This window comes from Lactuca sativa, chromosome 3 (genome assembly GCF_002870075.4).
Source record: "Lactuca sativa cultivar Salinas chromosome 3, Lsat_Salinas_v11, whole genome shotgun sequence".
Lineage (NCBI taxonomy): Eukaryota > Viridiplantae > Streptophyta > Magnoliopsida > Asterales > Asteraceae > Lactuca > Lactuca sativa.
Genome location: NC_056625.2, coordinates 55,826,627 through 55,852,693, shown reverse-complemented (window position 1 = coordinate 55,852,693; position 26,067 = coordinate 55,826,627). Strand labels below are relative to the sequence as shown.

The 26,067-nt window shown below is 34.3% G+C and overlaps 3 protein-coding genes across 3 annotated transcripts; all 3 read left to right on the top strand.

Annotated features, from left to right (window-relative positions):
- Positions 1 to 7,549: 7,549 nt before the first annotated feature.
- LOC111914509 (probable galacturonosyltransferase 10) lies at positions 7,550 to 10,246 on the top strand. Its single transcript, XM_023910244.3, has 2 exons — positions 7,550 to 8,065; positions 8,634 to 10,246. The coding sequence occupies exons 1-2, from the start codon at positions 7,910 to 7,912 to the stop codon at positions 10,089 to 10,091; spliced, it is 1,614 nt and encodes a 537-aa protein (XP_023766012.1). The 5' UTR covers positions 7,550 to 7,909; the 3' UTR covers positions 10,092 to 10,246.
- A 4,056-nt stretch (positions 10,247 to 14,302) lies between these two features.
- Positions 14,303 to 16,756, top strand: LOC111914450 (QWRF motif-containing protein 3). Its single transcript, XM_023910191.3, has 6 exons — positions 14,303 to 15,655; positions 15,838 to 15,957; positions 16,050 to 16,166; positions 16,248 to 16,337; positions 16,465 to 16,572; positions 16,691 to 16,756. Exons 1-6 carry the CDS (start codon positions 14,558 to 14,560, stop codon positions 16,754 to 16,756), a joined length of 1,599 nt encoding a protein of 532 aa, XP_023765959.1. The 5' UTR covers positions 14,303 to 14,557.
- A 1,283-nt stretch (positions 16,757 to 18,039) lies between these two features.
- On the top strand, positions 18,040 to 19,343 carry LOC111914449 (syntaxin-124-like). The gene has a single exon (XM_023910190.3). The coding sequence runs from the start codon at positions 18,055 to 18,057 to the stop codon at positions 19,087 to 19,089; it is 1,035 nt and encodes a 344-aa protein (XP_023765958.2). The 5' UTR covers positions 18,040 to 18,054; the 3' UTR covers positions 19,090 to 19,343.
- Positions 19,344 to 26,067: the final 6,724 nt, after the last annotated feature.

Genomic DNA, 26,067 nt, shown 5'->3' with positions numbered 1-26,067 from the left:
ATTGAACCACCAAAATTTTAAAATCAAAAAGTATGCACTACGCTAGTTGTATCCATTATTGTTTTGTATTGTTGTGAAGTAGTCTTGTTGCTAATGTGAATCTAGAGCCAATGCTTAGAGCATTTTCATATATAATATTTTTTATTCCAACCAAAATCATAATTATACAATTTAATTTTGTATAATAAGAAAGAAGAAAATGAAACATATTTCTTACCATAAACTTTCATATTTCATTCTCATCATCATCTTCATCTTTATTATTATTTATGCTCTCCATCAACAATCTTTTTGTATTGAGTTTCTAATCTACCTCTCAACCACTCACACAACTCTTTAAAACCATTTTAATACAAATCTACCATTTAACTATATATATCTCAATGTTAATCAATTAGTGTCATAAGAACCATTATGTATCGTAAGTTAAAACACTATTAGAAAAAATGTCTCATTTATATATATATATATATATATATATATATATATATATATATATATATATATATATATATATATAATAATAATAATAAAATTTATTTTTAATACTTTATTACAATGGAAGCCCCTTTATTCTACAATTATGGTTGCGCCCGTCAACAAGAGTTGTTTTTACACTGATTTTAGAAGTTATAACACAAACCACTATCATAACAACACATGCATAGATAATGGTTTTGGGAAAGATTTCCCAATTCTAACTTTATGCTCTACGGTGGTTCAGATTTTAGAATGCCTAATTAACATAAACAAAGGTTTTAGTAGAATTAATCGAACTAATCGTTAAATTTTTTGTATATTTATATCAAGGAGAGAGAGAGAGAGAGAGAGAGAGAGAGAGAGAGAGAGAGAGAGAGAGAGAGAAGAGAGAGAGAGAGAGAGAGACTAACATTCAAATGTCGTAAATGAACTGAAAATTATCACAATCAAAAGAATTTTTTATAACAGAACCCGCCATATAGTAAATCAAAAGAGATTATGATATTTTGTATGATGAAATAATTCTAGAATTCCATTTAGTGTTGTTGTGCTATATATTAAGTAAGATGGTGTTTGGCAAAACAACTTATTAGGTTATTAGCAGTTTCACATTGTTTTAAGTTAAATTTTTTTTTTAGATAAAAATAGCTTATAGTGGTGACAAATCGATAATAAATCATTTTTTCATAGGTTAACCCCCTCTAACTTATTAGCTTATAAGCTAATAAGTAATAATTTTTTTTGCGAAACACCCATAAATAATCGATAAAAGTTTTTCAGTTGTCTAAGCAAACAAAATTCCATTATTAGTCGAAAGAACGTATAATTATTTTTCTTTATATAGTTTTAAGAAAGTTATATTCCAGTACACAAATCAAGTTCCACAAATGTACATTAATTATACGAATCCTAGACTTTTTTGAGTGTTTTTTTGGAGAGTGTTAATCACGTTATGTATATATTGTAATTTATATGTCTTTTACTATTATTAATAATGATGGAATGCAATTTTGGGAATTATGGTAAAATAAAAAGTTTTTTGGTATAGAAAATAATAAATTATGGGTAATGATGGAATAATTAGTTAATTACCCACAAGCTTCCTTTGGAAAACCCTACTTTTCTAGTAGTGAATAACATGTGATGATAAAGAGGAAAGAGCAAGCTGGAGAGTGTACAAAGACTGTTTGGTGTTGTCAACATGCAGAGAGGTTGTACATTATATGTTTGTTTTGGTTGTGTTGTCGTTTTTTGGAGACATAATTGTTAATGTTCATATTAAAAGTTTATATAGATATGAACAAAAAACATTATGTTTGGATATTTTTATATGAATTTCCACATTCCATAATAAATAAAAATAATGTAAGTAAAACATCAGATTTATTATATACAAAATACGTGAGTTATTCGATACAATTTCAATCCTTAAGATCTTAATCAATAATCAATTTAAGCACGTTTATTTTTTTTTAAATTTTTTTAAAAAAGAGTAAGTAAAAAAATCTCATAAAATAGAAACATAATTAAGAAATAGTTATGTATTAATTAATATCCCATAGGCCATAGTGATCTCAATATAACCGCAGTACCTAGGAGGCTAGGAGTGGACTATGTTTAGTTTATGAGGCAATTGGTAGTGTTTTAAGTTTTTTTCTAATAGTCTTTGAACTATTAAAACTGCAAGAAAATTCTCAAATGTCCAAAAAATGCTTAATTGTGGTTTTAAGCTGTAAAAAAAAAAAGAAAAAGAAAAACCATACCAAATATACATTGTTAAAAACCGAACCACAAGTGCATGAAACCAAGGGCATGATAAGTGGTTTCTAAGGGTTCCAGACCATTACTATGTTTCATTTCGTTAATGTCATTTTTTTTTCTATTAAGATGTAATGACTATAAAATAAATGCAAACTACTATTTTATTGATGACACTATTATTGAAAGTATCTAACGTCTGCCACTGCATGAAACCGAACCACATAAGGGTGAACGGAATGGAAAGGCAGGTTGCAAATTTTTTGGGTGGTATCGTCGGGTTACCATTCCTTCCAAGCAAGCGGTTTAAGTGGGTTTGGAAAAAATAGTTTGAGCGGCTTTTAGAAACCGCAAGAAACTTTATCAATTTGCTTTGTGGGTCATGCATCTCCTTTTTCATTTAATTTTCAAAGAAAAAAAAACAAGAAGCATAGCAATGCATATATGCAAATGTGACGTTTTATTTATTTGTTTTTTTTTTCGACATAAGTTTGTATATATATATATATATATATATATATATATATATATATATATATATATATATATATATATATATATATATATATATATATATATATATATATATATATTACAACTCAAGCAATAATCACTTGTGCATTATGCATCAAAACTTTTATCAAAACAATTTTATATGTTTTTTAATTATTTTCTAAATTAGTTTGTATATTTTTAATATAATGTAAATTAGTTTTGTATAATTTTTATTAATTTGTGTTTATTTTAAAATAAAAAATTAAGTGAGTTGAGTGGGTTGGAAAAGATAAGATTTTCATGTATTGTGGGTTGAAAAAGATGGAAAAGAGATGAGAGAGAAATGCTGATATGTCGCTGATATGACAGTGGGTTGAGTGGGTTGAGAGGGTAGGACTCCCTCCACCCTAATAAACCGAAAAAATGCACCTTTAAAATATCTGCACCATTCGATTTCATGGTTGGAATAACAACATTTAAGGTTTGCAATTCGGTTCTGGCCAATAATTACATCGTAATCAACCCTATAACACCTTAACATTTTTAATTTTTTTACAAAATTTTCTTCTAACCTTTTAATCAAAAACATGTCTTCTAGAATAGGCATTGAATTCAAAACTTTAACTTACTAACGTTCAATTAATTTTTAATAGGACTAAATAGATTATCAAGATGACCAAACTACATTTTCATAACTAAATAACATATAGTTTTCATGCTTTAAGTTATTTTTCGTTATTATACATTATTCTAAAAAAAATAAAAAAAAAAAGAGAAAATAAAATAAAAAAATACAAAAATTGTCTTTTATAGTTTGCAAGAAAAACTATGATATGGTTTATAATTTATCAACTTGCATTGAAATATCTAAAATTAAAATATTACTATAATTTTGGTCTTTAAAAACTTGAAAAGACTTTATTTACTCTTTTATTTTTTTTTATTCATTTTATAATATCACTTATAATTATTTTATAATTAAAAAAATAAAGAAAATATCCACACACAAATATTATATATATATATATATATATATATATATATATATATATATATATATATATATATATATATACTTTCTTAAAATAACTAAAATGATTGGTCCAGAATTAATCATAAATGCACACAATAGATAGTGAAACCATTTAAACCTAAGTCTATATATATATATATATATATATATATATATATATATATATATATATATATATATATATATATATATATATATATATATATCGTGTGTTTCACCTAAGCCTGGACAATGGAACGAGTTTTGACCCTGATCTACTCCAAATCCTTAAGAATTATATGGGTTTGAATATGGATGAGATTTAGAACCGGAAAATCGGACCGGAATCGGAATCGGGCCGGAACCGGAACCGTTGGAATCGTTAGAACCGGAATATATAGAACCGGTTCCAGTTCCGGGTTTAAAAATTAGCTTTATTCAGGTTCCAGGTAATCTGAGTTTGGGTCTATCGGGTCCGGGTAAACCGGCTCTAAAAATCGGAACCGGTGTTAAGAACCAGAACCACTTTTAGGGTCAGAACCGGATTTTGTGAAACATTTAAAATATTACTGTAATTTTGGTTTCATATTCAATGAGTTATAGTCCGCCAAAGTCAGGATATCAATATGAAAAATTTCAAAGTTCAACCCACTACCAAAAAATTCCGGTTTTTCCGGGTTTTCCGTTTCTAAATCCACTTTATCCGGTTCCAAACTACCCACTTTGATGTTTCCCGGTTTTTCGGTTCTAGACCCACTTTACCCGGTATCGTACCCGGAAGTAAACCGGAACCGGTTCATACATACCGATCCGGTTTCCGGTTCTATAAAATCCCGTTAACCGGTTCTGGGTTTTCTAGGTCCGGGTCCATCCGGTCCGGGTTTAGACCCACCTTCATCCCTAGGTTTGAAACATATTTTTTGATTCATTTAACCGTTAACGACCCGTACTCGCTAACCCTTTTATTAAAAGGGTTAGGTATGAATCATCATCGATCCGCTCTATTTATAATCTGTCCCATATAAATTTTAGAATTATACGTTTATATTTTATACTGTCTAAAGTTTAATTTTAATTCCAATAGAAAGTCTAAAGGGAAAAATCTAAAGTCCAAACCGTTTTTAAATAAGACTCAAGGAGTCGACTTCTAAACTTCCAGTTTTCTACTAAGAATTATGATGTCATCTCATTTATATTTCATCAAGTAATCATCGATTTTATTTATAAATTAATAAATTAATTTATCAACCGGAAGAAAGTTTGTAATTTCTATTCTCTATCACTTCAATCAACAATCAATAATCAATCAGAAGTTACTATAATAGTGATTTTTAATTCCAATCGAAAGTCCTCAAGTACGTAATGAGTTTTCTAAATCAACATTTGTTTATTTAAGAAGTATTATTTTAATAATAAAGTAAAATGATTTTGATAATATAAAAACATACGGGTTACGGTTCCGGTTTGGATAGTTGTTGATTCAGTGGATAAGGATATGCGTTTGATTATTCAAAACCATACAGGTTATGGAGCAAGTTTAGATCGGATTTTGAAATTAATTAAAAGGGTTTGGATCAAGGTCGATTCTCTCCAAACCCGCCCCATTTCTAGGTCTAGTTTCTCCCTAGCCCTAGATCGATTTTCACTCTTCTCTCTCTTTCCTGTTATCGTCGATTGCAGATAGCGGTGCTGGCAGTGTGGAGACGACCGAAAAAGGGTATGCCATCGGCCGTGATATTGTACTGTGATGTAGTCTTCCCATGTACTCATATTCCCATATGATGACGGTAAGACCAACAATATAATTTCAATTGATGAACGATGGTGGTGGTGATATGGCTTGTTTTCAAGGTTTGATTAAGAGGTTTCGAGTTCTAAATCTAGAGAAACTTGTAAAGACAGATGATAAATATACATATGATGGACATGCACACCTTTTGAACATGCTCTCTCTCTCTCTCTCTCTCTCTCTCTCGATCATAGTAGCTGCACACTAAGTGTAATCGTGTTTGTTATTTCATCTTTGTAAGTTTATTTAACTAAGTTCCTTAAAGGGTTTTCCTTTTTTGCAAAAAAAAAAAGGGAATTTGTAGTTACCCGCCAAGTGTGTGTTGAATTGCCAGAATGAGTTTTTATTACTCTGCATGTACACAATCATTGTATAATTTAAGGTGTCTAAGTTGATTTGAGTAATTTAAATGACTTTTTCTTCTTGTTTAAGTTACAACCCATAGAAAAGAACTTATTGGCATCTTGTATAATGAAAAAGATTAACATTCTGATCTTAACGCCTTCAAATGGGCTTTAAAGGAACCGAGTTTTTGGAGCCCTATTGTTCTATCTACGAGGAGATGCTTAGAAAGCATGACCAAGTGGGTTCAATCGATTCAATTAGGGGGTATTGGATGACATGAAAAGATCCTCATATACAAGTAGTTGAAGATACTTTCTTTATACTAATCAATAAAGTTTTATTGTGTGGATGTGTGTATTTGATTAAGAGGGGAAGAAAATAATGGTCGGGAAATGGGTTTTAAAGGTTTTCCAACATGAGAGAGAGAGTTGCAATCTGATTTTTTTTTCATCTAGGTTTAGAGTTACATGTACGTTATGTGTAATTTGATGTTAATGTTTCACTAATTCTTATTCTATTTTTGACATGGATTTACCTCTCTGATCAATGTTTTTTTTATTTGATTGCAGGTGAAAAGTGAGGAAGAAGATAGAAAAAAAAAAGAGAAATAGAGTCACAAAGGGGGGGGGGGGGGGAGAGAGAGAGAGTATGTGTGTGTGAGTGAATGAGGTGGAGAGATTATGGAGTGGTGGGATATTTTCTTTTTTTTAATTATAAAATAATTAAAATTAATATTAAAATTTTAAAAAATTAAAAAGGATATAACAGTTTTTTCAGGGATCAAAATGGACCAAAACCACCAACATTTCATATTTTTGACATTACATGCAAGTTAGAAACTTTTTAGATCCTATCTACAATTTTTACAAAACCATAAAAATCAATTTTGAAGTTTTGTCTAAAAATGATATTCATACCACCTAACAAGAATACTAACCAAAGACTTAGGGGCGTGCAAAAATTAATCGATCCAATTAGAACCAACCGATCCAATTACGAACCAACCAATTGGCTTGAATATCCAATTACAATTGGATTGGATCGAATGCGGAATTTCAAAATCCAATTGGATTGGATCGGTTATTAGATCATCCTGAAAATCCAATGGATAACCGAACATATCTGATCCAATTAGATATCCAATATAATCCAATAAACATCTAATATTAGTATCCAACTCCAATTACTATTATTATATATTTAATAAAAAATTAAATTGAAAACTTGAAGTTCATGTTACTTTGTTAGTTTTATGTAACGTAATGTACGAATTTATTCTTAGTCATCATAGTTGTATTTGGTTATTTAATATAAAAAAATTAAAATTTGTTAGACAATGGATAACCATTTTATTAAACCAATAAAAAAATATTTAATGGATAAAACCGATTCAATCAAACATCTAACTAGATCAGTTCAGTTTAGATTTTTATATTCAATTGAATTGGATCAGTTGACAAAATACAAAATCAAATAGATGGTTAGATTAGATCGGTTCCATTGAAATCCATTGAACTCGAACCGATGAACAACCTAATCATTTTTTTTTTTTTTTTTTAGAAGTAATGAAGTTTCACGTATGATTTCGGGATAAATGACAAAAGAAAAGATAGACCAATGGTAAATAAATGTTTACTAAAACGAGGTTAACGTAAAAAATGGATACAGAAGGATACAAAGTGAAAGTTAACTAAAACGTGAGGAGCTATTCTTGTAACTTAATCTAAACTTAAGAGTTGACCGTCAACTAGATCTCTCTCCACCACTCCTGGTGACTACTGCGCACTGTTTTTTCAGTGGCTTGATTGATGCCAAACGAGTCCCAACGATCTAAAATCATCAAACCCCTTTTAAATCACACAGCTCTCGAATCTCGATCTCAATTCAATTGAAATCACCGTCTCCTAGTTCTTCATTATCCCCGATTCTGGTTAATTTATTTCTCAAAAACCTAGATTTTCGGTGAGGATTTATTGTTTATTTGCACTTGGATGTGATTTTAGGGTTTGTAAGACTTTACATACGAGAAAATGAGAAGACAAAGGCCGGAGTTTCGGCGGCAAGTGAGGCGGCGGTTTTCGGGTATGTTTTGGTTAACATTATGTGGAGGATTGGCGGTTTTGATGTTGATCGTTTTGTTAAGTCGAGAGAGCACAAAACCTAGATCTAGATCCGTGCTATCTAAGGTAATTTGAATCAAATGTTTCAAGCAAATCACTTTCATTTTGAATACAATTAGTTTGTGCCCTTTTCAATTGAATGTAGCTTTCGAAATGTGGTAGAAAATCGATAACTAACTATTAGGATTTGTACATCCGTCCCTCACGCTAACTTAATTGAGATATAGTTGCTTTTTGTTTAGTGATCGTGATTGATTTCCTGATTATTGGAACATACTGAAAATCAGTTTAGATTGTTACTTACACGCTTGAGAGCTCTTGAGAAGTTAGGTGACATTGCAATATTATAACATTTTAATGAAAGAACTCCTGTATGACTGTTTTATCTTTTAACTATCATTCTTCCAATTACATCTGCAAATCTGCATGATCAACTAAGTGCTCTAATAAGAAGTTAAGAATCAAAATCAGATTTTTCTCTTTCTTTTGGTAGATGTTACTACATAGGCATACTACATACTAGTTACTACATGTCCATTTGCATATTGTAGTTAAAAAATAAAAATCCATTGCATGAAATTCCTTTGTGTCTAAATCTTACTCCAAACAAACTTTTACTTTCTTTTTTATGAAGAGTTCTTATGGGCATGATAAAGTGATAGAAGGCCTTAACATCACAGCCGAAATGCTAAACCCTGATTCAATCACAAGACAACTTAATGACCAAATCTCATTAGCAAAAGCCTTTGTTGTAATTGCAAAAGAAAGCAACAACCTTCAATTCGCATGGGAACTAAGTGCTCAAATTCGAAACTCCCAAATCCTTCTTTCAAATGCAGCCTTAAGGCGGGCCCCACTAACCCTTCAAGAATCCGAGACAGCTGTCAAAGACATGGCCCTTTTACTCTTTCAAGCCCAACAACTCCACTACGATAGTGCCACCATGATCATGCGACTCAAAGCCAGAATCCAAGATCTTGAAGAACAAACAAGTTCTGTAATGGAAAAAAGCAACAAATATGGTCAAATCGCAGCTGAAGAAGTCCCAAAAAGTTTATATTGTCTTGGTGTACGCTTAACAACCGAATGGTTCAAACACTCTGAGTTACAGATAAAAAGTCAAAGTCAAAGTCAAACCCAAATCGAGACAAAACTAAAAGACAACAATCTTCATCACTTTTGTGTCTTTTCAGACAACATTCTAGCAACATCTGTAGTTATAAATTCAACCGCTTCAAATTCCTTAAACCCTGCTAAATTAGTCTTCCATTTAGTCACAGATGAAGTCAACTTTCACGCAATGAAAGCATGGTTTAGCATGAACAGTTTTCGTGGGGTGACAGTTGATGTACAAAAGTTTGAAGATTTCACGTGGTTAAATTCCTCTTATGTCCCTGTTCTTAAACAGCTACAAGATTCAGACACTCAGAATTATTATTTTTCCGGAAGCAACGATGGAGGGAAAACCCCGATAAAGTTCCGGAACCCGAAGTATCTATCGATGTTGAACCATTTACGTTTCTACATTCCGGAAGTTTTCCCGTCTTTGAAGAAACTCGTGTTTCTAGATGACGATGTTGTTGTCCAAAAGGACATTTCTGGTCTTTTTAATGTTGACTTGAATGGGAATGTGAATGGGGCAGTTGAGACATGTACAGAGACTTTTCATAGGTATCATAAGTATTTGAATTATTCACACCCGTTGATTCGGGCCCACTTTGACCCGGATGCATGTGGGTGGGCATTTGGGATGAATGTGTTTGATTTGGTGGAGTGGAGGAAGAGAAATGTGACTGGGATTTATCATTATTGGCAGGAGAAGAATGTGGATAGGAGTTTGTGGAAGCTTGGGACACTGCCACCTGGACTGCTGACGTTTTATGGGTTGACTGAGGCTTTGGATCCGAGGTGGCATGTGTTGGGGTTGGGGTATACGAATGTGGATGCACAGGTGATTGAGAATGGAGCTGTTTTGCATTTTAATGGGAATTTGAAGCCTTGGTTGAAGATTGGGATGGAGAAGTATAAGCCTTTGTGGGAGAAGTATGTTGATTATAGTCATCCTATGTTGGAACGATGTAATTTTCATTGATTTGGGTTTGGGTGGTGGTGTTGTTTTTTTTAATATTTAGATTTATGGGTAGTTGTTAGTAGTGTAAGATTTGGTTTGTATACTTTATTTATGGATGCTTTTGGATGTTAATTTATTAAATTATGTATGAGACCACACGTAACTATTTATCTTCAGTTGTTCTTATTCATCGTTGTTTTGAAAAATATATTATGGAAGGTAAGCAACTTGAAATTTTGTGTTTACTAATTACTGTTATTGTAAATAGTATTTGAACAATAGTTTGGCGAAGTGATCTTGAGAGTGAGAGTAGGAGTGGGTTTTCTATCTCATTTATATCTCGAATATATATAAAATCGGTTTTCTTTGTGACATTTAAATGTTGGCATTGAGATTTTTTCCGATTACTTGGGAAATAGAAAGCTTTAAATTAAATCTAGTATGATAAAGGATAAGATTTCGAAACCTTGGGTCCATGGAGGGTTTTTTTTTTTTTTTTTTTTTTTTTTTTTTTTTTTAATCCATTAAACAAAGTTTTTATCTTAGAAAATATTGGATTTTAAATTCCTTTCCCGTTCTTGAGTTCAACTTAACGACAGAAAAAAATGGAAGTGAGTGGAAATAAGAAAAAAATAAAAGAAATTTGTGTTTTCGAATTTCATTAAAGGAATGAAGTGAAGGGAAATGGAAGAATCACTTTCCCTCCTAATTTTCCTTTCAATTTGGGAGGATTTGGAAAAAAAAGAACAAAATTATTAATTTTTTTTTTCCACTTCTCTTCAACTCGGAAAGACAAAAGAAAATTTTGTTTTCTTTTCCTCTCCTTTTCTCTCCTGACATTTTTTTTCTCTTTCTCTTCTTTTCTCTCCTTAAATTCCGGAACTAGACAATGTATCATATCAATCAAGGGATTCCATGATATTTTACTTTTAAATACATTCAAATCCTAAGGATTTCTTTAATCCAAAGGCACACTAAAAGGTACCTGACAAAATGAGACAGAACTACGAAAATGAGATTCGATAACACAAAATTTGTTGAAATTACAATAATCGAGAGTGTTTTTTTATTGTGATTCAACTAAACAACAACAGTGTCGAAACATCCCATGATGATGTGGTAATAAGAGGAATTAAAATGCAGGTAGTGAGCCTCTACCCAAGAATATTGAGATTGCTCTCATTGATAACTTTCGACATAAAAGAAAAACAATGAATCAACATTAGAAGTTTCTTGAATAAAAATAGAGTTTTTGACATAAAGCCCTCAAATTTACCAAAAGAAAAAAAAAACGGTTACGTTCAAAGTCTATTTTTTTTGTCATAACCACCCCCCCTCCCCCCCCCCCCCCCCCCCAAATTTTCACTAATCTTGAACCACCACCAACACAACCTATCATCTTCCTACCAACTTTCCACCCTTAGACCCACCATAGCCACCTTCATCCATCTTCAACCCAAAACCGTACCAGAACCACCATTATCCAACCTCTTCCACTCCATTTACCTACACACTTGACACCATAAAACCTGAAACAGTCATCACTCATTGTTATTTCCATCACACAACCAAGACCACAACCACAAGCTTTTCCAGTCTAAGGTAACACCAACACACCAAAATCAGACCTGGTAGAGCATCAGTTAACCACCGGACCCGCATCCACCTTCAACCACCAACAACCACCAATAACCCAACATATCGATTTTGACATTGGAATAGGGTGTGGGGCTATTCGAATCAGAAAGAGAAGAGGAAAGGGGGAGAAATACCTGCAATCGAATCTAGAGAAGAAGAAGCGGCGAATTTGGTGGTAGTGTGAGCGATTTTGAGAAGGAAAAAGAATATGACTTGTGCGAATTAGTGATCTAAATCAGAAGAGAAAGAAGAACATTCAATCGATTTTGGAGAGTGAGAGAGCTGCATTTTTTTATTCTTGTTTCTTTGGCTCCTGTTAATTGAACAAGCAGACGGTGGTGAAGGGCAAAATCGAAGATGGTGATCGTCAGAGACGGCTACTGACAATGGTGGTGGCTAGCTACACACATGTGATGGTGGCTAGGGCTGTCAAATTGGGCAGTCGTGTCGTGTTTTTGTCTGACACGACACGACACGAAGTCACGTTTTTTTTCATTAACACGAAAATGACCCAATTAAAACACGACAACACGACACGACACGACAAATATAATATTACATAACTATTAGTGTATTTCGTTCATACTTAAATATATATAACACGACAAAAATGACAAACACGAAGAACACGACAACCACATGCTGAATCATGTCAATTTCGTGTCGATTTACGAACACGAACACGACACGACACGACACGACATCGTGTTTTTTAATCTTGACACGAAAACAATACGAACACGAATTCGAATTTTGATTTCGTCCCGATTTTGTTTCGTTTCGTGTATTTTTGTCGTGTCATAAATTGACACCCCTAATGGTGGCTACTTTGTGTTAAGAAGAAGACGAGATGGGATACTGGTCATAGAAGGTAAAATAAGGATAAATGGCAAAATCGAACAAAGTTTCTGATATTTGAGGTATCTGTGGAAAATATATATATATATATATATATATATATATATATATATATATATATATATATATATATATATATATATATATATATATATATATATATATATATATATATATATAACTTAAGGGTTTTTATGTCAAAAATCCATAACAATATCAAATCATGCATAAAGGACCATACAACCCATTTTATTTTAAAATGGCATAACCCGTTAAGGAAAAGGGCCAGTCCAAATTCTATAACTGGGCCTTGTGCACACTTGTTGGACTATATCCGTCAAAACGTTATGGCAAATGTTTATTTATAATGGTTTTAAGTGTTTAAATTATGGTGGCTACAAGTCACTCGATAGATTCATATATACATATAAAAAAAAGATGACCAACTATAACAGATTAACAGTGCAAGCCATCTCTCATATCTAATGCACATCTCTTCTCCTAAAAGCAATCATTGAAGAAGCAACCATTTACTACCCATATGGTTTTTAAAAATAGATGATGATGAAGATGATGTTATTCACCAATACAATCCAATAAACGCTAGGGATTCGACAAAGTGTGCAAGCCTTGAAATTTCCAATTGGTGATTGTAATTCAAAATCCAACAACAGTGTCCCATTTTAGCTAGAAGTGACTAGCCTCGTTCAAAATTTAAGATTCCGTTGTTTATATTTCTCTTTCAACTCTATTTAGGTAGTTAATCAAGATTTAATGACAAAATTAAAGTATTAGTTTCAGTTTCTAGTCTATGTGTCAAGCCCTTCAATGGCATGCTCAATCTTCAAAAATACACGAGACAAGATCAGATAAAAGTGGACTCGATGAACTTTTTAGGGTTGTTATTGTTAATGAAGATGTGGAGAGTACTATTATTATTATTATTATTATTATTATTATTATTATTATTATTATTATTATTTTTTGAGAGAGACAAGGGATCAATAACAAGTATCTATCTTGCTTTCCATCTTTTAGTTTTAGGGTGAGAATTTTTTTTTAATTGTGTCACATTGATATTACTCTAGATGTAAGTCCATGCGAATCAATTTCATCTAAATTTACGATATATTAACACCAACCATTAAATACTTAGGTTATCTATTTAATTGAGAATGATTTGATGCATAAGATATATGATAAAAGATTGATAGTGGACATGTCAACAATCTTTAGGTGGTGATTAATACTTAAAAATAGTGTGTAATGTACAAACAGAACTTCAACAAAATGTGTAACTAGACATTTGGAAATCTGGTTATAAGTTTCATTTATTTACAATTAAAGCAAATATATTAAATATTTATATGTCCGTTTAATTAGTAAGTGATAAGAATATGATAACTATACGTATAATCTGTTTAACATTTGATCCTAAATTAACAATAAATGTTTGTTGCATATCTATCTTATATTAAAATTTAGTAAGTATTATTTTTACGATTTTACATTTACTTGATATTATCTTTTTATATAAAAAATAGTAACTATACATATAACCTGTTTAACATTTGATCATAAATTAACAATAAATGTTTGTTGAATATCTATCTTATATTAAAATTTAGTAACTATTATTTTTACGATTTTACATTTACTTGATACGAATTAGGTTTTTATCTAAAAAAATCAAAGTTTACGATTTTTAAGTACTGTGATGCCGGCTTTTCAAAACTTCAAATTGTCCGTTCTATATTTTCATTCGCAATTCACATTTCAAATCACATCAAATTCCATTATTACCCTTGTCACCGGAAAGAACACAATGACCAACAAGGACAATATAGTAAATTCACCTTCTCGCAGGCGCAATATCCTTTTTAGCCTGCATATTTTGAGCGGAAAGTTTGTTTTTCTTCTCAACTTTCTCACAAATACAACATATCCAACAAACGCAAATCTCTCACTCACACACACCCACACTCTCCACCATGATCTCCGATCAAACTCGCCGGCAGAAGTCGCGAGAACGAGAAGTGAGCTCTCGTTATCTTTCACCCATCGCCACACCATCATCACCACCACAATCTCCAAACCATAACCATACTCTTTCTAACCCTAAACAATCATCATCAGCCAAACACAAACATACTGGATTTATTCGTGGACTATGGCCTTCTTCTACTTCCCACTCATCAAAATCACAGAAAGAAAATCCACCAAACACCACCACAACCGCTGTCACAGCTCTTTCCGATAACCTTGGTAACGAAAGAAAAGATGGTGTCAAAAGATCCGGATACTCGATGTTTCTCAGTAAACAAAAAAGTTGCAGGGAGTTCAGACATTCGGAGAGCCATTCCAGTACAAAAAGCTCCTTCAAGGAGCATCGAACGCCCGTTTACAGTGGAATCGGAAAGATTATTCCGGGAAGATCATCCATTTCATCTTCTGTATCGTCATCTTCCTCTTCGAAGTCATCAGATTTTTTTGACTCGCACCAGGTTATACAGCCTGGGAGATTATCAGTAGATGAAAACGCTCTTCGCCGGAGATCACCATTTTATCCGATGAAGTTGGATTCTTCCACCGATAATTCAGAAATAAGTGATCTTGGTTCTGGGAAAAACTCTCTAGCGTCATATATGTCACCCACACTGAGTTCTATGAACTCTGGATATGAAGTTTCATCGAAGTACATGAACTCATCAATAACATCCATGCATAATTCTCCCAAGAAATGTAGGGTTAAGACAGCTATGAAAAGGGCAAATTCTGTGTCTTCTCCACATGAATGGGATTCATCCCCATCGAGACCGGGATCATTATCACCGATATATCCATCATTTTCAAGCTCCAAGCCTCCTAGTTCATCCAAGGGTAAGAAGAATCTTCTGCACATGGGTTTGGATTTGATCAAGGGTAAGAAAGGAGGATCAAAGCTGCGTTCTTCCTTGTGTTCGGAATCAAGTAAAGATACAATAGAGGATATTCATCAGTTGAGATTGCTGCAGAATAGTTGGATGCAATGGAGGTATGCGAATGCTAGAGCACAAGTTGTTCATGATAACTTAGTTGTCCAATGTGAGGTATGTATAGTATGTATGCCACTTCTTCAATAAAATCAATTTTATGTCACCTTTAGTTTATTTGACAATTGACCTTCAAACTGAATCATTATAAAACATAAAATATATGAGGATAGATTGTCGAGAATGTATGTTCTATATATACAGACTCCTTTTTAATCAAAATATACTTTTTATTGCAGAATGATTTGTTATATACAAGGGAGAGTATGGAAAAGTTGCGACAATCAGTGGTACAAAAGAGGTTACAATTACAAAAAGAAAAGCTAGAAATGAAACTTAATTTGATCCTACATTCTCAAGTCAGTAATCTTTCTATTACCTATATACAACATAATTTGATAAAGTGTACATTTTACATTCATTTAATTCATGATCAACGACTATTTGCTAGACCAAAATGTTAGAGGCATGGGGAAACATTGAAAGGGGACACATTGTGAATGTTTCCATGATGAAAGATTATTTACACGCCGTTGTTTGCAGGATACCCCTTATTGAAGGAGCCAAGGTAACAAATTCTTTAGTTAATAAGAAAACCATATATATGATTCATAAAGTAAATATTAATACGTGCAAGGTTTTTGTATAGGTGGATCTTGAATCAGCTTCAATCGCTTTTCGATACACATCAGATTTGGTTGACACAATCAAGTCCGTTTTATCTTCAATTTCTCCCATGGTAAGCTATTCCTAGATGCCAATGTACTCTTTCATTTGTATTATTATTGTGTGTCGTGGAACTATTTTTTGTGTACAAAGTGCATATAATATTATCTCTTTGTTACTATTGTAAATTAATGACACAGGCACCTAACACCATCATCACACTATCAGAGCTAGTAGAGATTGTAACCCTGGAGAAGTCATTGCTACAAGAATGTTTAGAGCATTTAAGAGTCATTTCAGTATTAGAGGTAAGAGATATAATCACTTTCTTGGTTACTTATGAGTTATGACTCACACTATTTAATTATTTGATCATGAGGTGACATGTTTTGATGAAATTTATTATTGTCTAATATGATTAAACAGATCCAAGAGAGGGATCTAAGGTGTAACCTTATTACAATGGATTCGTTAAAAGAGCAGCAACAATGACAACAAATTAACCGCTATGTAAGCCCCATGACTTACAAGCACAAATAATGATCTTAACAATTGGAAGCCTAGCTAGCTCAGAAGTTGGAGTTTGTACATGATGAACCAAATAAACACTTTGAGTTTGAATTTTATAGTTATGTATCACTTTCGATACTTCAAAAAGCTACAATAGTCTATATATATATATATATATATATATATATATATATATATATATATATATATATATATATATATATATATATATATATATATATATATATATATATATAAAACCAATAAGCAGTATATTTTATTTTTCTATAAATATAACAATATAATAATATTGGAGTAGCAATTAAAAGTTCCTTTTCACTTTTTAATTTATGTAACTGAACCGGACATGCACAAATACCATCCAACATATATGATGTGCATCCAAAGAAAACTCGACATCATTTGTAAATGGCGAGATTAATTAGTTTTAATATTTTGACATTTTACTTTGGAAACTCTATCTAGTTATAGCAACTCCTGTTCTTATTCATTATTGGACAGAACATCTCAAGATTGATTTACATTCTGTGACATGACTCTTGTTCAAATTTTAGTTGTTTATTATGTATGTTCAACCACTCATCTGGTTGCTGAAATTTTCATCAAATGACTATTAGTAATTAATTTCGCTTTTAAAGTTTATACAATCCAAGTTACATGTAGGCATGTCTTTGATCCATAAGTACTATCACATTATTGATGAAGGTAGTCACCACAATCGATTCTTAATGTTCCATAAATAAAGAATTTGAAAGCGCTAGCTAGTGCTACCCATGTTCCTTGTTGATCACCCGGCCCATAGTATTAGCCATAAAATCAAGAACACGCTCTCTATAAAAACAATTGAGATTTTATACCATTAGTTGTTTTCTAAAAAAAAAACATACTTGTTTTTAATATTATTATTTTTTAATTTTTAATTACATATTCATATAAAAAGTTATCTATGTTATTCACATAATTTCTGCTTAAGTTTGATCGAATTAGCAACACAAATATATGATTTGAGAAATTATGAGAACCATATAGAGTGATTTAACAAAATAAATGATGGCACATCTCAATCATTTTTTTAACGGACATCTCAATCGTTATTATTGGTTTATATAATAAGTAATTTTGATTAAAAAATAACATAAAAAATCAGATTAATAGTTTATGTATTTTTCGGCACAATATTTTGGACGCCAATTATATGCAAAGAATCATATCCATTGACTTTGCAAAACTTAATGGCTCTCCAATATCTCAATTGCAACATGACAACATTTCTTCTTCCTTCATTAATCTTGCATAAAGATATCTCTTCTTTAAAGAAGAGAAACTATACCCAAAATCCCACCTCTCAAATTCTTTTTTCAGACAACATGAACGATTTATTTTCTAATTCTTTTAAGCAATATCTAGATTTAAAGAAACAAGCATACCTTGACGACATAGAGGGTGGACAGGGTGGGGGTGGTGTCCAAAATGAAACAGTTGATCTTGACAAGTTCTTCCACGACGTCGAGAATGTGAAACAAGACATGATGATTGTTGAAAATCTCTACAAGAAGCTCCAAGATTCAAATAAAGAGAGCAAGACGATCCAAAATGCCAGTAAGATGAAGCAGCTCAGATCCAAGATGGATTCAGATTTCACACAAGTGTTAAAGCATGCAAAAAACATCAAGGGCAAGCTAGAAGCACTTGAAAAGTCTAACCTTGAACACCGGAAAATCGCAGGTTGTGGACCTGGGTCGTCGGCTGACCGGACCCGGACATCCGTCGTCGGTGGTCTGGGTAAGAAGCTCAAGATCATGATGGATGACTTTCAGGCGTTACGAGTTCAAATCAACGATGAGTACAAGGAGACTATGGGGAGAAGATACTTCACCATCACCGGTGAGAAACCCAATGACGAGTTAATTGATAGTTTGATAGCTAGTGGAAAAGCTGAAGATTTTGTTCAGAAAGCAATCCAGGAACAGGGTCGAGGTCAAATCGTGGACACGATCTCCGAAATCCAAGAAAGACACGATGCAATTATGGAAATAGAGAAGAATCTGATCGAACTACACCAGATCTTCTTGGACATGGCTGTGTTAGTTGAGGCTCAAGGACAACAACTGAACGACATCGAGAGTCATGTGGCCCATGCAAGTTCATTTGTCCGACGTGGGATAGATCAGCTGGTGGAAACAAAAGACTTGCAAAAGAGCTCCAGAAAATGTACTTGTATTGCCATCGGTCTCATCCTTAGTATCGTTTTCGTTTTCATTTTGTTTTGCTCGCTTCAGTTATCAAGATTCTAACATTTATAAGTTTTTTATTTGAATGTTTTGTTTATTTTCCCCTCTTTGAGGTAATATTTTTTAATTTTTTATCCCACTTTTTGTTTTCAAAATCTTGGCTAATGGTATTGGTAGGTTTGAATTCTTATGCAGAACTTAATAGAAAGAAACATATTATTTACACAAAAATCTTTAAACTAATTTTGTATTTTCCTACATATATTTTCTCAATGACTTTGTATGTTATGTATATTTGTCTGTTATTCAAATGATTTGTCTCTTTTATATTAATAAAAAAAAACTTATTAAACTACCAATTATTTGATATTAACTTGAATACTAGGTCCTGAGTGTTTTTGCTTTTTTTATAGAGGCATAAAGTTATGTTGATCTATAAAAATGGTATTAAGCCTTTTTTTTTTTCTTTTTTTTTTTTTTTTTTTTTTTTAAAGTTATGTTGATCTATAAAAATGGTATTAAGCTTTTTTTTTTTTTTTTTTTTTTTTTTTTTTTTTTTTTAAAGTTATGTTGATCTGTTAAAAAAATTTATTCTTTGATTTTGATCTGCTAAAAATGGTAAACCCTTCTTTCTCTCCTCTCTATGCAGGTCAAGGACATGCTTCTTTCCCTTTCTGAATAGATCCCAGATACACCGCAAGATCGATGAATCAACCTGTAACATCCCGAAATATCAAGAGTAGAGTTGAAGGGCTAAAAGAGTAAATTGAAAAAAAGGAACTCGGCGAGTCCATGGGTGGACTCGGCGAGTAGGGTCGCGAATGGGTCGCGTGTTAAGTGGTCGACTCGGCGAGTCGGCGGCTGGACTCGGCGAGTAGGCGCTGAGTGGAGAAAACCCTAATTCTCGGGGTTGAGCCCTATATAAAGATCATAACATCCATTCCCCCAGCCTCTTTACTCTTCCTCAAGTCCAGAAACCCTAACCTTCGTGTGTGAGTGGATCAAGTGGCATTTGGAAGCTTGGAGAAGCAATTGTTGAGGAAATCTTGAAGGGTAGGAGGCTTGGAGCAAGGGGCTTTGTTTGGATTCGAGTTTCCTTGCTGTTGGGGCGTTCTTTGAGGTATTATCTCGTTCTTGGGCTGTTACTCATATAGATTCTTCATTTTTGGAATGGGTGAGAGGTTTGGCTTGTGGTATCTTGGGATTGAAGGATAGATCTGAGGTTGCTACCTCAGATCTGGTAGGGAGAAGGTCTAGAGTGTATTAAAGTCCCTGTGTTTGAGTGTTTAGTGAAGCCATCATGTCCCAAACCCTAGCCCTAAAGTGTAAAAGGCCTAGATCTCTTTGGATTCACGTAAAGTTTGCCACTTTACGTGATGGATGGGTTGTAGGAGGCTAGATCTACGTTTTGGATCAATTGCATGGCCTGGAATGCTTCGGTATGGATTCAGACCGGTGGTACTCGGCGAGTCACATGAGTAGACTCGACGAGTTGCTTGAAGATGAGCTGGAACTCGACGAGCTGGATGAAGATGGTCTGGAACTCGGTGAGTTGTAAGAACAACTCGGCGAGTAGGTTGAATATAGCCTCAGACTCGGCGAGTCTGTTCTTGGACTCGGCGAGTCTTGTCGAAGAGTCCCAATCTTTTCTGGTTGAACCGTGAATCAGTGAGTCAAGGGATGACTCGGTGAGTTGTGTGTGTGTGTGGACTCAGAGTTGTTGGACTTGGCGAGTCTCGGGGTGACTCGGCGGGTGGGGTCGCGGGTTGAAGGAATGTTGAGCATGGGGACTCGGCGAGTCATTGGGTTGACTCGGCGAGTCATTGGGTTGACTCGGCGAGTAGAGTCAGTCAGGGGTTGACTTTGACCTTGTCCTTGACCAAGGGTTGACCAGTTGATTTCCCAGGACATTTTGGTAATTGTTGGATATTGTTTTGAGTTCAGTGCTTTGGTGGTTGTCCAGTGGTGGAGATCGTATCAGTGATCAGAGCAGCTTGGGTTATCTGTTCAGTCGGCAGTTTCGAGGTGAGTTATCCTCACTATATCAACAGGGTCTAAGGCACCAAGGCCGACCCTTATCGGATTGAGATCCGGGTATTTGTTGTTATGTTATTGCTTGATATGGTTGCATCCTGGTAGCTAGGATGGTATATGTTAGAGACCTGGTTGAGATCAGTATCCTGAGAGATAGGGTGATGCTATGCTAGTGACCGGTTAGGTCGGTATCCTGGTTAGGATGATGATATGTTATGTGATCTGTTTGATCTGCTTCTTGACTGTGAATTGCTATATGATTGTATGTTGATGTGCACATGGTTGTTTGGACTGGAGTTGGGTTGAGGCGGGTCCTGCTTTGTGCTGTAAGCCAAGATACCCAGGGCGGACCAGTTGTCCCTAAGGCCCAGCGAGCGGTCTGGATAGGCTGTAGGCCCCAAGAGGGCGGACCAGACGTGTCGAGGATCGGAGAGTGGACCAGGCCGACTGAAGGCCCGGTGCGGCGGACCAGTCATACTGTAGACTTAGAGAGTGGACCAGGTGGATTGAAGGCCCGGTGCGGGTGGACCAATCACACTGCAGACTCGATGTATGTGGTTAGATTCGGAGAGTGGACCAGGTGGATTGAAGGCCCGGTGCGGGCGGACCAATCACACTGTAGACTCGAGGTAAATGAGTAGATTCGGAGGGTGGACCAGGTGGACTGTTGGCCGGTGCGGCGGACCAGTCCCACAGTAGACCTGAAGTGCATGGCTGTTCTGTGATCGGATATGTATGACATGTTATGCGTGTATGGTATATGTGGTTGGTATTTTGGGGATATCTCACTAAGCTTTCGGGCTTACAGTTGTGGTTTAATGTTTTTCAGGTTCTTCAGGAGACCGTGGCAAGGCGAAGGCGTGATCGTACCGCTCGTGTTTGTATTGTGATGAGATTCTAGGAATACTTAAAATAAATTGTATTGAAAACCTTTTTGTAATAACTTTAATGGAATCGGGTTGTTTTCGAAATTTTTTAAATTGGTTGAAATTTTTGGTCGTTACACAACCATCTCCTTTTTTCTTTAGATCAGTCACACTTCAGCAACTTCTTGGTTCTTGGTTGCTGGTCAAAATCAAAGAATAAAAATTCATTTCGTTTTCTCTCCCCTCTTCGTCTCTCACCCTCCTTGAAAGCTCGAGGACACATTCCTTTTTACCCTTCACTTTTTTCGATTTGAAGTGATGGAGAAGGACTTGATGGCGTTGGTTTGTGATGAAGTTGAACAAGTGGAGGTTCAATGTAGGCTGAAAAATGGGATGGTGGTGGTGATCGGCTATGAGGAAAATGATGAACGGGTGGGGTTTAGCTAAAAGGATATGGGCCTTGGTTGTTGGTGATTTGTTTTACTAATTGTATTTAAGTGTAATGGGTTGACTTATTGACTAAAAATCAATCTTGATGGATATTAAACAAGTAAGGAAGGTGCGGAGTGCACACTTGTTTAAGTTTATTCAAAATTAAAAGTGGATTGGCATTTAGGGGCGAAGTCCCTGAACGAACAGGGGTCCGGGAGCAGCGCCTCAGGGAGCAGGGGCGAAGCCCTTCAACAGTTTTGACTATTGAGAAAACTGTTTTATGACAGTTTTGACAGTTTTTAGACAAAGAAAGTTTTTAACCAATTTTTGGTCAGTTTTCTAGTACTCACGAAATTCATACATTTTCATTCTCTGTTATTTTCTCTTATGAGTCTTATCCAATTAAAGATTAGGGAGTATCACCCAAATACTTTGATTTGAAAGTGGAATCACAATTCTGAGAATATCCAAGTGTCTTTATTACCTCGTATTTCTAACATTGGCTAATGCAATAAGGATGCATGTTGATCGAGATGATCTATCAAGATGATATGATATAGAGATGGGGATGAACTGTGGGTCGGAGATGGTGAAGTTGCTTGCAAAGCATGTCGAAACCTCGGATCCATAGGAGGCCTTTTAGAAAAAACCTCGTTATGGAAAAAACGTGCATTTTCAAGCATTTTCACGCATTACCACGTTATTTGGCCACCAAGCTTTTCACAACCATCTAGGTCGTTTTCGTGGCATCTACACCCCGCCCTGATGCCATGGCACGCATTGGCGTGTTATTTAGGACCTTGGTAAATAATGAGATTACGTTCAAACGTTTGTGTATATGGAAATTATATTTGTTTTTAATTATGTTATTAATGGCTAGACTAGTTTTTTGTGTTTCTATTAATTGGTTGGAAATATAAGTATGGAATATGTATATGTTTATTAGATATTATGTATTCTATATTTGACTTAAAACCAAACCTAAACTGATACTGTCATTTTCTTATATTTTAAAACCGAACCCAATATCCAAACTGTTGGGTTTGGGTTCGCAGTTTTAATGGCTGGTTTCGGTTTGAATAACAAACCTAATTACAACCTAACTTGGTGAGACTTGATGTTGAAATAAATAATGGTTTTATAAAATATAAAATCAAACTAACATTTTATTTATTTTCATATTGGATATATTTTGTTGTATTCTTGTCTTTGAGGTTTCGCAGGTTAAGTTATGGAACGGTGAAGGGTATAATTTGTAAATTGAGCATATTTTCTGGGTTTACATGCGGATCTTCAGATCCCGTGTGACCTGGATACTAAACAAGTGGAGAGAGCTCATTCACAAGTTCAATTAGTTTTTCATATGCTCTCATGTTCTTTCATTATATCTTCTCTGATAGGGTTTGTTCTTAGGGTTTGTACAAGCGGTTATCAAATCTTATATATATGTTAGTTTTAGATTGAGAGATTTGTACAGAGAGTAGTGTAGGTTTTTTTAGTGAGGTTTCCCCTGTAAGTTGATGAAAATCATATGTCTATTGATCCTCAAATGATATAATAGAATATATGATGTTGGGAAATCGTGTTTCTAAAAATTTTCACATGGTATCAGAGCTGTAAGGCTTCGATTCTGGTCTCTGATCGTTCGTCGAAGCTTCGTCTTCTCTGTGAATCAAGGTAACTATACTTGTTTCTTTTTTATCATAACTGGATCTTCACATATGTTTAGATCTAGTTTTTCCTTTTGAAAACTAGATTCTCTTCTTACAATTCGTGTGAAAATATAGGGTTTCTGTCTCGTTTTTTTTATAAATCGATTTGTTCTTTATTGTGGCTTCGATCTTGGTTACTGTAAGTTGTATGTGTCTCTTGCAAATTACGAGACATGTTCTTGGTTTCTTGTTCTTTTGTTGACTGGAGATTGCTCTCTTCTACCGGATCGGTCGGTTGTTCTCGCTAGGAATGAGCAAAAACCGAACCAAAAACTGAAAAAAACGACATAACCAAAACCAAAGCAATAACCAACGGTTTAGGTTTGAATTTTACAAAAACCAAAAAATAACGGTTGGTTCGGTTTTGATGTAAAAAACCACCCGTAAAAACCGAACCGACCCACATATATATTATTTATTATGTTTTAAACTTTAATTTTAGACTTTATCCCTTTTATTACTTTATGTTTATTTATAACAAACTGCTAGTAGTGTTAAACTTCGATCTTTCGAACACTTTTATGCTGAATACTAGAATCCGTATTATTTATTTTAGTATATTTAAAGTAGATACAATACTATTTATCGCAATGTACTTTCACTAGGTGTGAACCCAAAAACTAGAAAAAATACAGGAGCTCATAAACCCATGGTTTAAAACCGAGAACCCATAAACCCAACCTGGAAAACCAAAAAACCGAACCTATATGGGTTTAAAAACCGAAAAACCGACTTTCTACGGTTTGGTTTGGTTTGGTTTTAGCCAAAAAAATGTGTAACGCCCGTAGATCTGGGCTAGTCAATTTAGAGGCAATAGGGATCGAAAACGACTTTTCGACAAAAGATTATTTAGAATAAATAATCTTAACCAATTTGTATAATATGTCACAAGGTTTCCGTACATATAAAGAACGTCGAAATCCGAGTTATAACGAAAAAGTTATGGCCCGTCGAAGTTTCATGACGGAACCGGCACGGCACCGGGAAGCGTAAATAGTGAATTTACGATGGAGGACTTTTTAGTCTTAGTGATCTAAACGAAAGTCGTAGAATATGTTAAACTGAGAAAATCCATAAAAAGAACGCCCAAATCTGACTTCGTATGAAGAAAGTTATGATTTTTCTAAGATTCGGCTTAGCAGTGCACGGCCCGAAACTCGAATTTTAGTTCGAGCGGTTTTTGACTTATGCGACCTAAATGAGAGTTGAAGATATCATTAATAGGAACTCAACGGTAAAAAGATAGACAAAAACGGAGTCCGTATGAAGAAGTTACGAATTCTTCGCGGTCATTTAACAGTCTAAACGCCTCCTACTGTTAAATTTGAGATTGGTCGAGAATTAGCCGATGGAGTCTAAATGAAAGTTGTAGATATTGATTTTACCTACGCGTTGAAAAAAAGAACGTCGAAAACGGTGCTCGTATGCGAGAGTTATGATTTTTCTAAGTTTGAAGGCTGATACGCGATAGGGGGTGACGTGGCACCACCAGAATTGGACACGTGGCACCACCAGAAGGCTGCCACATGCCCCAACTCGGCGAGTAGGTCCTCCTACTCGGCAATTCCATCAGGAATTCAGCCTATAAATAGAGGTGTCGGACATTCACTTCTCTTCACACCTTCAAACCCTTATTTATCTCTCTAGTTTCTCTCTCTAAAGCCCCACCCCCCCCCCCCCCCTAAGGTCTAGGTAAACCCCCTAGCACCCGAAGGAAGCCCCGAGGCTCCAGAAGCCTCAAGAAAAGAGCCTTTCGGCTCAGAAACGCTGTTCCGGCGGAGCCCGATTTCCAAGGAAACCCGCTGTAAGTGAGTTGTACCTAACCTATCTTTAGTATAGCTTATGTTTTAATATAGTAACATTATTAGGACCTTAAAATAATTATTTGGGCTATTATTATGAGTTATATAGAGTGTTGTTTAACGCTTATATAATAATAATAATAATAGCTAGACTATTAATTAGTCACAGTTAACGTTAGACGAAACCATAGTGGT

Coding starts and splice junctions, on each gene's coding strand:
- LOC111914509 (XM_023910244.3), top strand. CDS start 7,910: ATGAGAAGACAAAGGCCGGAGTTTCGGCGGCAAGTGAGGCGGCGGTTT. Junction 8,066..8,633: donor CTAGATCCGTGCTATCTAAG/GTAATTTGAATC, acceptor TTTTTTATGAAG/AGTTCTTATGGGCATGATAA.
- LOC111914450 (XM_023910191.3), top strand. CDS start 14,558: ATGATCTCCGATCAAACTCGCCGGCAGAAGTCGCGAGAACGAGAAGTG. Junction 15,958..16,049: donor ATTTGATCCTACATTCTCAA/GTCAGTAATCTT, acceptor ACTATTTGCTAG/ACCAAAATGTTAGAGGCATG. Junction 16,573..16,690: donor GAGTCATTTCAGTATTAGAG/GTAAGAGATATA, acceptor ATGATTAAACAG/ATCCAAGAGAGGGATCTAAG.
- LOC111914449 (XM_023910190.3), top strand. CDS start 18,055: ATGACAACATTTCTTCTTCCTTCATTAATCTTGCATAAAGATATCTCT.